The following is a 14,480-nucleotide window of genomic DNA, read 5'->3' on the forward strand; positions in this document are numbered from 1 at the left end:
GTTTGAATCTTGATTCTAAGGCAGGCGTTCTCAATCTTGGTTCCCCAAATATTGTTGGACTACAATTCCCATCAGCTCCAGCCACAGGGGCCAAAGGACAAATCCCTTCGTAAATGAAAATATTGAGTCCACAGGGTCCAGGACAGAGCATTATGGCACTTGACTCAGTACTGCCCTTCAGATTGACATGCAGCCATTAGCAATCACAGGGTACCGTGGTTCAGCAGGCTGTGAATCTACCTAACAGTAATATCATCTAGTCCAAATTTACTACCAATATTCATAGTTGTAGTACTAAACTAGTAACTCTGTCAAAAAAGGAGGTAAGATAAATTTGCTGTGGCTTGTTCTTAACAAACCTATGCTGCTTCTGCTAATCGCTGCATTCTTTTCTAAGTGCTCACAGACCAGCTTCCTAACAATCTGTTCTAGGATTTTGCCAGGTGTCAGCTTCAGGCTTCTGTAGTTTCTTCTCTTTGCCATTTCTGAAGATAGGAACAACATTTGTTTGTTTCCAGTATTCCAGCACATGAACCATTCTCTAGGAGTTCACAAAGATTAGACAGTGGCTCAGAGATCACATCTGTTAAGTTTCTTCAGCACCCTGAGATATAGGTCATCTGCTCCTGGAGAGTTAAATTAATGTAAAGTAGCTACTTGCTCTCTTATCTCCTTACTGTGTTGAGGCATGATTTCTTCCATACTTTGCTAGTGCAATTTTTGCCCAGTTGGGCCATGCTTCCCTTGTGGGAGAAGACAAGGGATGCAAGATAGCTATTAAGCAGCTCTGCCTAGTTTAAACATATAGCCCATGGGAATATTAGGATGATTGTTCTTGAAGTTGCTAAACTAGTTTGATCATTATAGTACTTTGCACATATCCTGATTTGAGGGTACCAATGTGGGGCATTCTGGCATTTTTCAGAAACCCAACAGCCTAAAATGTCATATACATGAAAATATAAAATATGGCTGTCATCCTTGCTAATGGTGCACACATGCAGTGATAAAAGCCACATGCACACCTCTAGTGGCCCCACTTCTGAAGTACAGATGCTTGCACAAGTGGAGGGCTAATGTTTGCCAATCCACACCCCACAGCACTCTGTACAATCCAGAAGTAGAAGTAGGTCTGTGAGGGTTGCATGACCCTCATGGGCCTACTTACAGGTTGCACAGAGTGCTTCTGGAGAAAGAAAGCTTTAAGGGTTGCACATTCTATAGCAAAAAGAAAGCACACACATTTATGGGTAATATGTTCTTGAAACCAATTTTCAAAGGGCTGTGATTCCCAGTGCCTATAGATGCATTTAAGCAGCATTTTATAACAACTCTGCAAATGACAATCAATGAATATAATGTAATCCTTATTTGATTGGGCATAGAATGCCCCAGTATATATTTGTATGTGGCTTATCTGTGAGCAAAGAAGTTGAGGTGCTAGGCAACATGAACATGCTATGTATATGTCTATAAAATAAAGACTCATGCCCAGTTTTCCATCGTGCTCTAAATTGACTAAGAAACAACCTAAGGGGCAGAAGCAGGAAACCTGCCAGGGAGTGAAAGAGATTATTAAGGAGGATAAGGAGATTTCAAAGAAGCTAAACGAGTTCTTTGAATCTGACTTCACTGCATTTGTCTTCATGGCGGAGGATACTGAGCATATACCTGTGCCTGAACCTAGCTTCTCTGGGACAAAGGCTGTGGAGATAGGCACATAATTTTAAATGGCTGGGCTTACCTATGCCAACAGTGTTCCCAAGTGGTCTATTAATTATAGAAATGAATGGCTGCCATTCACTCCTATGGGGAAAAATAAGCATTTCACTTTGTTGTAGGAAGACTAAAACTTGCCCTTTACTCTTACTGTTGTATGGCCTAGTCTACATAAGCAGTGATTCCACAACGGGCGCACTGTATATCATTCCCAGGTACCGGTGCACAAGCCTATACACTCTATACCCCTTAATTATGTGTATTTTGCTAGTTGTAAATAGATAAAGGTTTCAGTTCAGATGAACACTATTTGTGGGGTTGAGGGTCAGAAGCCCCTCTGCTTGCACATGATTATTTACATTGTTCTCTGGATTGTAACTCAGTTGTCTATCAGTTTGCTGTAGCTTGTTCAGAGTGGGAATACATTTTTCATACAAACTGCCTTTGTCTAATAGTTATAACCATGCACATTAATAGTTCTAAGTTGTACTGAGGATACAGAAATAGTTGTTAATGAAACTGCCTCAAGGGTGATTGGCCTGAACCCCCTAGTTTGGGCAAATGTGGGGAACATAGCTCAAAAGGGGAGACAGTTCCAATCAGCCTTAATTTGTGCAAGCATATGAAAGCTTGTGAGAGAGGTTTTAATTAAATAAAAAAGTTTATTTAAAGCAAAAATAATAAGACTAAGTAAAGTAGGAGCAATGCAAATATGTTTAAAAAATAGACTATTGTAAGGCAAATTTAGCTTAAAGTTAAATGTTCTGTAACTACAAATTATGTGTATATTCCCAGACGGGCTAGAGATGCACTTTAAGACAGAGGGCCAAGATTTCAGAAATAAGAGAAAGGGATAGGTTCAGTCCTGAAGAAGCCGGGCAAGAGGCTATCACCTGTCCTGGAGAGGAACACCAAGGTGGTCTGCTGGAGTATCTTGTTGTAGTCAGCTGGGGTCCAGAGTGAGAGGCACAAGGGAACACAGATGTTTCACAGTGGGAGTCTCAGGTGTAGTTAGTACGATACACAAGGAAGCACACTGGGTCATGGAGATAGGGATACTTATGTCCCAAAATGTTCCTTGAGGGCACTTGTCTTTTGCCCTGCTCTGCTGAACAGGGGAGCCCAGACAACCTTTTTAGAATGCATTGTTTCTGGGTATGAAGGTGTGTGAATCACCTATGGTGTGAATCATTCAATCACCAAGGCTGATTGAATGAAAATCAGAGTCTGCAGGTGCGTTCAAAGAATATCCTGTGCTGGGAAAGGCTTCCCAATAATCCTATCCAAAGTTTCAATGAGCACCTTTTCAAAGTTGCATCACTGACTCATGCCTATTGTAATGGAGCCTGTTGTTGTCCTTCCTGGCCTGAGTGCTTCGTTAACAACAGGTGTTATCTCTCTTGCAAGAGGAAGAGGGGAGTTTAGATTTCATTCCAAGGCTGAAATGATCTTGAATGCTAGACACTTAACAGTAGCTAGTCCTGGAGTCTGCTTAGTCAGGCCACCTCACAGAAAGGGAGTGTGGATGTAATCTCCTTTCTAATTTGTGGGGCCTGTAGCCAAATCTAGGGGTGACCAGTCCACTGCCAACTAAGCAACTTGTCCCCATGTATAACATGGACTGGGAGCTCACTTTGTAGTGCAGCTCCTGAGCATAGCAAAAGTGCAATTCCCAAGCCTGGAGATGCAGTTGCAACAACCAGGGAGGCTTCTGGGAGCAGGGAGAATAAGCTCAGCTGGTAACATATTCTTATCTCATTTTAGGAGCAAGCTGCTTCTTCTTTTTTCTAATGAATTGTGTTTTGTGTGTTGTGTTTTAGATTCACCTGGCATTCCACCTAGCGCTAATGCTCACCAGCTTTTTCGGGGCTTCAGTTTCGTAGCTATTGCATCAGATGATGAAAGTCAAGCAATGCAGACATCTGTTGGGCACTCTATTGTTCAGGTGAATGTTCTTAATGAAGAACTATTCATATTGGCTGGGATCCAGACAATTATAAGCAGAACAGTATTGCTTGTGCAGTTCCTCATATGGATACACAAGCTTGCCCAAGTTATATGCACAGGTAGCTAAACTTTGCATATGCCTTGTAAAAGGACTTGCACATCTGTGTTTGAAAGTGGCTTCGTTTATTTCTTGCAAGCCACTTGTGTGAATGGATTTTAAGTGAAAATACACTTACCATGTGGAAGCCCAGTAAAGTAAATCTTTGGATATTTCCTTATTTTTTTTCTTTTTTATTGGTAGCTTGCTGTATCTCAGGGGCTCAAGGCAGGTAAATAATATAAATCCTCAATGCAAAGAAATGCCTTGAAGTCTCAATGTTCTAAATTATTCCCATATGCAAAACATACAAATAGTAACTCATATCTGGCTGCTTTTTTCCCTCATACTTCTGTTTTTGGTTATTTTGGTTCTATCCATTTCATCTTAATGGCTCTGCTCATAACGGACCAATGTTCTTCTGTTTTATTTTCTTACTCTGCAGATTTTATTCAAACCATTTATTCACTTGTTATAACTGATCATAGATAACTGTTATAATTTTTGCACATAAAATATATCAAACAGCAATAACTGTGTGTATTTCCGTTCTAATCTGCATGCTTGAACATAGCATTTAAGCTGGCAAAAAAAGGTGAAAATTTAGATTGGGAAATATTTCCTCTAAAATTCAGTATTAAGTTGTGCAAAACATTCATGCAGCTGTGAACATTTATTCTCTAATGTGAAGAGCTATATTGGATATTGGTAAAGTATTCATTAATTGATAATGTTATTTTGGTAGCAGTTGCACAGGAACAGTATTCAGTTTACTGATGGATATGAAGTGAAACAAGATATAGGAGTCGGTTCCTATTCAGTTTGCAAAAGATGTATACATAAAGCAACAAATATGGAATATGCAGTAAAGGTAATAATTTTCTTATCAGTAATATAAGTGTATTCTCAGTGCTCTAAGATAGGAACATAGGAAGCTGCCGTATACTGAGTCAGACCATTGGTCTATCTAGCTCAGTATTGTCTTCACAGACTGGCAGCGGCTTCTCCAAGGTTGCAGGCAGGAATCTCTCTCAGCCCTTATCTTGGAGAAGCCAGAGAGGGAACTTTGAAACCTTCTGCTCTTCCCAGAGCGGCTCCATCATCCCCTTAGGGGAATATATCTTTCAGTGCTCACATTTCTAGTTGCCCTTTCATATGCAACCAGGGCAGACCCTGCTTAGCTAAGGGGACAAGTCATGCTTGCTAGTTGCTAGCACAAGACCAGCTCTCCTTTCATTGATCAAGATCATTGAGATAGGAGTTGCATTGTGTTAGGGAGATTGGAGAGCATCTTAGAGACTATGTCCACAGGGTGAGAAGGTGGTGTGAGTTTTGGGGGAGACGGCTTCTCCAGCTGAATTGACATGGTTGGGGAATTACAAAACTAGGATCCACCCAATGAGGCAAGTAATATGAGCTTAGAAGGAAAGCTGGCTTGGGAATGGGATTGCCTCTCCATACCAAATTGTTGTTGAAACTTCCGAGAGATGTTCAAAGAAATATTGACATTTGGAAAACTTAAGTTAATAATATATAGTTATTGATTCAAATTGTTTATCTCCTTAGATTATAGACAAGAGTAAAAGAGACCCCACAGAGGAAATAGAAATCCTGCTGCGATATGGGCAGCATCCAAATATTATTACACTCAAAGATGTGAGTAATTTCTGTATATCTTCACTTATTTTTAATATAATTCAATTATAAATATCAGTGTAATAGGTTGTTCCTAACTTGTATTACTGGAAGGAACCTTAAGAACAGCCCTGCTGGATCAGGCCCAAGGTCCATCTAGTCCAGCATCCTGTTTCGCAAAGTGGCCCACCAGATGCCATTGGGAGCCTACAGGCAGGAAGGTTGTGCCCTCTCTCTTGCCATTACTCCCCTGCAACTGGTACTGTAAGAACATAAGAACATAACCTTGAACAAATACACCACCCCCCACCTTACTGTGACCCTGAGAAGCTGCTCCTGAACTTTTTTTTTGGGGGGGGGGAGGGGGCGGATCTCTAGACTGATGCGAAATGGTGGTGAGGCGGAGGCAGATTGCATGAGCAGATTCACAAAAGGTGCTTCTACCTTATTTGGGCCAATTCCAGAACTTGGGCAGGGAGGATATTATCTGCTCATTTGGCTTTTACAGAAGGCAGTGAGTTGCTATCTGTGTTGTCTGCAATTGTCCAAAGCAAAAACTGAAAACATCCTCCTTCTGCTTGCTTTCCTCCATCCCTCTCCAGCCAAGTTCTCTGCAAGTCAAGCACATACAACAAAATATGCTTTATATGGACATTTATTCTCTAACTTGCTATTCTACTATATTATATATTTTATAGTATACTTTGAGTAATTTGTTGGTTTGTGCAAAATAGTAATATTTCCCAATTACCTACAGATGACAACTTTTGCATAAACATCTGCCACTGAAATTAGCGGAATACACTACTTTTTACCAGAATAAGCTCGGGGAATGGTTTAAATATTTTTTTAAAAAAATTAGAAGAAATTATGAATATAACGATCATGTTTTGTTGTTCTCAACAGATTTTTAACACTGTTGAATGTTAAAAATCAGTTATTGATCTGATTATTGATCAATAATTCCAAAACATCATCATGCCTAAGAGGAGCAGGAAATCTTCCACAAATTCAAATTTACTCTGATTCAAATTTATTATCTATGGTAATTATTCAATAAAACAAAGTTTGAAGTTGAAATCCTATGAATTTCAAAATGCTCTTTCACTTCCATTTTGCAAACGCATTAAGAAAAAGTTATATTACATATATTTAATTTCTTGAATGTTTCTATATGTGTAGTCTATGCAGACTGGTGGGCCGTGTGTGTGTGTGTGTGTGTGTGTGTGTGTGTGTGTGTGTGTGTAGAACCCCATTATTTGTGGGGGTTCTGTTTTGGGGGGTACATATAGAGAACCTGTGGATAATGGAGCATTAGGGCTATAGAAATTGGGGGGGTTAGGTTCCAGGACTGCCCAAGATTGCCCCCAAATCACTCCCCAGTCACCCCCAAAACCAGTAAATTGGCCAAAGTACCCTGCCTTGTTCCAGAGTTGCCCATAAGCAAAAACAGTGCTGAAAATTGGCCAAAGATAGCACCCCCTTTAAAGTAAATGAGCCATAAAATAACTCCTGAACACAAAATGGTGTCCAGAAATGATCTCCAAGGTCATTTCCAGCCACCCCGACCCACAGATGTGCGGGTTTAACCCTCCCCCCATGTATACCGAGGTCGGGTGTCCATTACCCGTGGATACATGAGACCACAGGTACTGGACCCGCAATAAATGAGGTTCTATATAAAAAATAAATTCCTATGCTTCTTACATTGACTCATTGACTTGCAGATCTTGGTGAGATTTGAATCCTCTCCTTGATGTGTAAACTGTGTCCCTATTAAAGAATGTGCTTTCTGTAAATGGACTATACATACCTGGGGTTGGAAATCTAGTCACCATCAGATTTCACTAATTGCTTTTTCTTCACCATTTCAAAGCACGAATGGTGTATAATTTGTTGCACTACTTGTTGGATAATTGCTTGACTTTTCAGACTGAAGTTTGTTCTGGATTCTAGAACAAAAAGCTAAACGTTCAATTTTAGTTTAACTGACTATCTATTTGTAAGCATTATATCTTACCCACATGTTTTAATGCTGTATCTTGGAATATGTTGTGGGTCCTTCAGATGTTTTACATCTTATTTAGAAATATACCTATACACCTTATTTAAAAAATTTAAAGGTATTTTTTGAGGTTGCTAATTCAGTCAGTACTTGTTCAATTGTAAAGTTGTCATGTAGTTAACTTTCTGTAGTATGTGACAAAACTTAACTGTCAATGCAATATTGTACTTTCCAGGTGTATGATGATGGGAAATATGTGTATCTGGTAACAGAGCTTATGAAAGGAGGAGAACTGTTGGACAAAATCCTTAGACAAAAATTTTTTTCAGAAAGAGAAGCCAGTGCTGTCCTATTGACAATAACAAAAACTGTTGAATACCTCCATGCACAAGGAGTAAGTTTGTGTCTTTGAAAAATATATTTGTAAATTCATTGACTTCATAGTTCTACTGTGTTACAGAGATGTGTTCTTCCATTATAGAAGTAGTTCTCTTACTTCCTCTGTGTCTTTCTTTTTAAAATCTAAAGTATAAATATTCTTTATATACCAGTTTTCAAAATAAAAGTTCTCTAAGTGGTGCGCATAGAAAAAATGAGGAATATGTTTCCTTTCTCCCAAAAGGCTCACATTCTTTTAAAAAGCACAAAGTAGACAGCCACTGAGGAGCACTGGGGCTAAGCAGGGACAGTGTAGGGATAATTAGACACTAATAAAAAGCTGTGAACCAGTTGATACTTCACAGCAGTAATATAGTAGCTACTGAGACTGTTTCCCATGGCTGGGGCTCCACATGGCTGCTCTAATATATGTTATTGACTCATAATGTGGACTGGTGATGAACCACTAACATATATTATTGTTATATATTAGCTATTCTATAGAACATTTCCAAACCAGTGTTACCATTTCTTCAAAGATGCTGGTGTAGCCTTTCTTCCAAGGAGCTCAGGTGCAGCATATGTTTTCTCCCCTGCCCCTTTATCTTCCTAACAAGCCTGAGAGGTAGTGACCGGCCCAAGATTATCCAGTGAGCTTCATGATTGAGTAGGAATTTGAATGTAGATCTTCCTACTCCTAGCCTGATTTTCTAACCATTACACTACTGTGAAGATAGTGCCAATTCACTTGGCAAGATCACAAGATAGGTTGTTGGCAGCTGCATGGAGCTCCTGCTGGGGTAAAGCTTTCAGCATCTTGCTGGGGTTTCGGTACTGCCACCTGGGGTGGAAGATAGTACGACTGAGAACTTTCAGTTGAAATGCAGGGCAGCCAAAAGGAGAAACCAGGTTGATAATGGGACATAGTGAATAAGATGGAAAATATAAGTAGACTCTGTATGATTTAACTTGCAAAAATGGGGTGCCATGTTCATCATATATCAAGTTTGAATGCAGGACCCAAGATTAAAGCTAAAGTGTGCTGTCATCTCGACTCCTGGTGACCAGAGAGCCCAGAGGTTGTCTTTGGTAGAATACAGGAGGGGTTTACCATTGCCATCTCCCACGCAGTATGAGATGATGCCTTTCAGCATCTTCCTATATCGCTGCTGCCTGATGTAGGTGTTTCCCATAGTCTGGAAACATCCTAGCGGGGATTCAAACCGGCAACCTCTGGCTTGCTAGTCAAGTCATTTCCCGCTGCACCATTAGGTGGCTTACCTTCATTTAAATGAATGTAGCCAAATAAAAATTGTTTCTGGGAGCATATCCTTTGTAAATGTAGCCGGTGGGGTGGGCGGGGGGGATAGAACATTAACTGATATGCCGCCATTTATATTAAAACATTGTCATGTTTGTTTTCAACTTAGGTTGTACACAGAGACTTGAAACCTAGCAATATCCTTTATGTTGATGAATCAGGCAATCCAGAATCAATTCGAATCTGTGATTTTGGTTTTGCAAAGCAGTTGAGAGCAGAAAATGGCCTTCTAATGACTCCTTGTTACACAGCAAACTTTGTTGCTCCTGAGGTAAATATAAAGTAGGTTTTTTGTATGGAGAAGAAAGCATGCAGTCTCACAGCCTACTCCCGATCCCATTAAGTGGCATTTTGTTTGCACTGCAACTCAGCTGTGGTGGCTATGCAGTTCTCCCATGTAAGACTGTGCCAAACCGCAGAGCATCCAGAGTTCTTAGAACACGAGGCATTCTTGTTCCTGCATTCTAAGAGCTTTGAGATTAGACAGGCACCACTTGGAGGCAAGTGATTTTCTTCTCTGTTCTCCCTCACTGACAGTGTTCTCTCTCTTTTTTTTTTTTTTCATATGTGTACGGAATGAGTTTTGTTCTGGGTGGCAGTATCAAGGCAGTGTGTGCACACGTATATTCAGAGTGGGACCTTCCTGATTCAGTCTGAGTGGGATATAAAATTAACTGAGTGGACATACAAAAAACTTGTGTCCATGTGCACAAGCACATGCCTTAGAGGGAACACTGCTCACTGATATTCATGAATTTCTCTTGGCTGGTTTTCTTCTTAATTTTTGTTTAGTTCTAGCCTTGTTATGCTGATGCAGTTTCCCAGGACTTGTAGCCCTTATTTTACTTGACTGGGATTTTCTTCTTTGATTTCTTTTGGTGCTCCTATGGTGGCTGCACAGTGACCTTTAAACATAGTTTGAACTATAATGGCAAATTCTCACCTCAAGCGCTCTTGTTAGTTTAGTACTTTACTTCCGTTTCTTAAAATATGTAATGGGCAAAGCCCACTATTGCAGTTCTTTAAAGTGTTTGAAGTAATGTGACTGTAATATTGGCAGCCAAAGAGAGCCAGCGTGGTGTAGTGGTTAGAATGCTGGACTAGGACCGGGGAGACCCGAGTTCAAATCCCCATTCAGCCATGATACTAGCTGGGTGACTCTGGGCCAGTCACTTCTCTCTCAGCCTAACCTACTTCACAGGGTTGTTGTGAGAAGAAACTCAAGTATGTAGTACACCACTCTGGGCTCCTTGGAGGAAGAGCGGGATATAAATGTAATAAATAAATAAATAATAAATAATAAAGTCACTGAAACTACAGTTTTTCATTGAAACTAATGAATAATCTGCTTTCCATAGGTTTTAAAAAGGCAAGGTTATGATGCTGCATGTGATATATGGAGCCTTGGTGTCCTGCTCTATACAATGCTGACTGGGTATGTGTTGAAGAATCCAATTTGTACTTGTAAAAGTGAATTGTGGGGTTTCTAACTTTTTCTTGATGCACTCCTTGGAGTTTCTGGCCTCAAATGTGCACGGAAAGACTGGCGGTTCCGCCGGTTTGAAGGTGGGGGTTGCTTTAAGGATAGAGAAGGGTGCTTTTACCCCTCCCATAGCATTTCCCCTGCTGGCACTGCCTTTTAAAACAGTCTAGCGGGATGGCAGCATACCTCCTTGACACCCTGGTGCCTGCTCAGACCAAAAGTTGCCACTGCGTGTGTGCATGGCCAAACTCGCAAGCGAGCGCAATCTGCGCTCGTGCAGTGGCAACTTCTGGTCCGAGGAGGCACCAGGGTGGCAAGGAGGTACGCTGCTGCCCTGCCGGACCGGTTTAAAAGGCAGCACCGGTGGGGGAAATGTGGTGGGAATGTTAAGAGCACCCTCTTAACACCCCCATCCTTAAAGAGATTCCTCCCCTCCTTTCAAACTGGGAGGCGCCGGTTCCATGCACACCACTATTCTATTGGTCTGAGGACACATTTGCTGCAACACACCCTATATATACTGTTTTATGCAGAACTTAGTCTCTTGCCTTCTATTGTCCAGCCATGCTGCCTTGTTTCCTGCACTTTCTGCATCCCAACTACTCACGTACCTGCACATGCATATATGTGTACATGCATACGCACTTCTCTTCATCATCAGCCATCGTGCACACACAGCATATCTGAGATGTAAATATCCTCCTGATTCTGCTTCAGCATTCAGTCTCCCTGCTGGCTTCCTCATATTGCCTTACCAGTCATATTAGCATGGGGAAAGACTTGCCCATTTTAAACCTTAGTGTGCAAGTCTCATACTGTTTATTCAACCAGCTTTTAGCAGATCTGAAGATCATACAAGTGATTCACAAAACAAGTATCAAGGTAGGCTGCATAATGGACCAATCACAACACATTACATGTTCTTATCTGAAAATTCTAGTTGGATATATAAATAAGGACCCCCTCATATGTTGTGGTCATATGAGCTGCTTACCTGTGCTGGCTTCCCACGCCTCTGAGGTAATGCTAAGAAACTCAAAACCACATGGGAAAAGCCCAGTTGCACATGACAGTAGAAGGGCTCATGTGCAACTGGCCTTACACTCATTCTCATATTGCACTGACTCCTTTTTTCTTTTTCTTTTTTCTTTTGGTAAGTAATAGCTTAATTGGCTTTTTTGTGATCTGTTCAGCTCAATAAGTTTATTTTTCATATTTGTAAACTGCCATAAATATTTCTCTCCAGGTAGTGTACATTGTTTTTAAAATACAGTAAAAATAAAAATGACACAATAAAAACAAAATGATTTTTTAAAATGTTTTAAACTAAAATCCAGATATTACAGACATAGGGCAGAATTAAGACTAAGTTAGTTATGTTTCATTGACTTCAGTGGTGCTTCATCATGACTGGCTTAGTCTGAATTCTGCCCTGTGCCTGCAATATGTTTAGCTGACCAGATCACCAAAAGCCCTAGTGAGCTATTACTTACCAACAAAGGAGTCAGTGCAATTACAGAGGGAATGGGTTTGAGACTTGCATGAGCCCTTCCATTGTCTTGTGTGACTTGGTTGTTCCTGTGTGGTTCTAAGTTGCTTAACATTACTTCAGAGGTCCCATTCCTTTCTTTGGAACTTAGTCATGACTAATTGGATCTTGCCCATCACTTGCATAATTTGCAAATAAGTTGTTACCCCTTCAAACTATCTTCTGCATTCTAGGAATTATTGTAGGAATTAAGAAACACACAATGTGAGTGGGACCTACTCTTAATCATCCCTAAAACAGCACATAAACTATCACTTTTTAACTTTGCACCAAAAAATAAACAAACTAACAGCATCTCAAAAAATATGTACCTGCCATTATTCACGTTCAAAGAACTGGATAGCCACTGTTATCGTGTGGAATAGCTCTTGTCTCCCAAGTCTTGGTATTTGCAATACTGAACGAGCTTCCTGACATCAAACCCTTTTGGTACATAGGGGACAAAGTAAGCTGCATCCTATGACTCTGAAACCACTTATCACTGACTTCAATAAAGTGGCATCAAGAAAGGCACTTCCTAACATGCATGTTACTTGTGAGCTGTTTTCTACAATCAATGATTCACAATTTTCTATCAGTCTGATAATTAATCTAGTGTCCTTGCCACTTGTCATGGTAAGAATTCAACAAAGAACTGTCAATAACACTTAATTGTTATTGTTAACTGTCAATAACACTTAATTGTTTTGTGATTAATTAGCTACACTCCCTTTGCAAATGGTCCTGATGATACCCCAGAGGAAATCTTGGCACGAATAGGTAGTGGAAAGTTCTCTCTCACGGGCGGATACTGGAATACTGTTTCCGATACAGCAAAGGCAAGTGTATAAAGTTTTTTCCATTCTGCATTAGATGCATATTCACATGTTTTATGGTGCCATAGGAAATAGTACATTAGTGATTTTTGTTTAATCAGTTTGCCTATTACAAGATTTAATTATCATTGCAGGGAAATAAAAATTGAGTTTTAAGATAAATTGGTTATACCTAAGGTTAAAACAACAAGCAGGATGCATGTTAACACTCCAATGTTTAAACGCATATAGATATGTTTATAATATGCAGTATCTCTAGCAGTAAATGTTGTTTTCAATTTCTGTGCAACTATAGCTTTTTGCAGCCCTTAATGAAAATACATTTGTCTCTGGCATATGGTATATTATTGTAACTAAATCATTGGAATTGCCCAAATGTTGGGAAAGTTTGCTGCAAGTACTTTCAAAATTCTAAGAACAAAATGTCATAGTGACATATTTTACAAATTTCATGTTTGGTATGTATACTTTCATTGGTTTTGAACATTCTGTTTTGAAAAATTGTATTTGTAGAAACAAAATTAAGTGTGTGGTTATACACAATTATGTCATCCCCTTCTTTGCACTGTATTCTGCAAAACTGTCAAACTTGAAATCTGTATATGTATTTACAAGATCTAGAGCTGAAGATTCTGCCACAAGTTCCCCCACCTTCTGGGAAAGGGAAAGGTCTTTGTTGTGATCCATTGTACCTTCACTATTTTTTCTTTACTTTCTTCAACAATACTTATTCATTGTTTTTATTTACGTTTAAGCATGTACATATGTATTCTACTTTTTAATTTTTTAAAAAAAGCCAAAGTGATTAGCAACAATTACAAACAATAAAATAAAAGTACAGGAGGACAATATTATTATACAATAATTCAAAAGGGGCCTTTTGTCTAAATTAACATGCCTCAGTCATTTTAGTTTTTTATTTTGATCATCCTCTGTATTCAGCAAATGTTTGCTTCCCTCTCTTGATAACCGACTCCTGACCATGTTCCAGCATGGAATATAAATTAAAAACTGCTTTGTGTAAAAAAGATTTTACATTAAAAACCATGGAGATTCAGAATGTTCATGCTTGTTGCATACTGTAAGCCTCAAAAATTGCTTATTCGGTGTAATTACTTCATCGTTCATAGGATTTGGTTTCGAAAATGCTTCATGTTGACCCTCATCAGAGATTAACTGCTGCCCAGGTTCTAAGACATCCATGGATTGTTCACTGTGACCAGCTGCCTCAGTACCAACTAAACAGGCAAGATGCTCCACATCTTGTGAAGGTAAGCATTTCTATAAGTGTGTTTTTGGAAACTCGGTTAAGAACAATTTTGAATTTTCTAAAATTTCAAAAACTCTCTGCTCTCAAATTCTCCACATCCCATTTTTCTGTGCTCCCAAGTATTGCCATCACCACCTGCACTTCCACAGTTTTTGTTGTCTTGTTTTTTCATGATGCGGCAGCCTGTACTTCTCCTTTCCAGTTTTTCTGCTAGGTCTTTTTAAACTTATGTTATCTCTTACAACACTAATTTCTTTATAT

At 39.6% G+C, this 14,480-nt stretch overlaps 1 protein-coding gene across 3 annotated transcripts in view; it reads left to right on the plus strand.

Moving 5' to 3' along the window:
• Nucleotides 1-14,480, plus strand: part of RPS6KA3 (ribosomal protein S6 kinase A3) — an 82,141-nt gene that overhangs the window by 66,214 nt on the left and 1,447 nt on the right. For 2 of the 3 annotated variants that reach the window (XM_053306829.1, XM_053306827.1), the window contains exons 14-21: nt 3,540-3,664; nt 4,509-4,634; nt 5,330-5,419; nt 7,639-7,797; nt 9,212-9,373; nt 10,461-10,537; nt 12,835-12,952; nt 14,080-14,220. In XM_053306829.1, the coding sequence (XP_053162804.1) occupies nt 3,540-3,664; nt 4,509-4,634; nt 5,330-5,419; nt 7,639-7,797; nt 9,212-9,373; nt 10,461-10,537; nt 12,835-12,952; nt 14,080-14,220 (998 nt within the window). The remainder of the gene's footprint in view (nt 1-3,539; nt 3,665-4,508; nt 4,635-5,329; nt 5,420-7,638; nt 7,798-9,211; nt 9,374-10,460; nt 10,538-12,834; nt 12,953-14,079; nt 14,221-14,480) is intronic. The other variant, XM_053306828.1, reaches the window with a different exon arrangement.

This window comes from Hemicordylus capensis, chromosome 3 (genome assembly GCF_027244095.1).
Source record: "Hemicordylus capensis ecotype Gifberg chromosome 3, rHemCap1.1.pri, whole genome shotgun sequence".
NCBI classification, from domain to species: Eukaryota; Metazoa; Chordata; class Lepidosauria; order Squamata; family Cordylidae; genus Hemicordylus; species Hemicordylus capensis.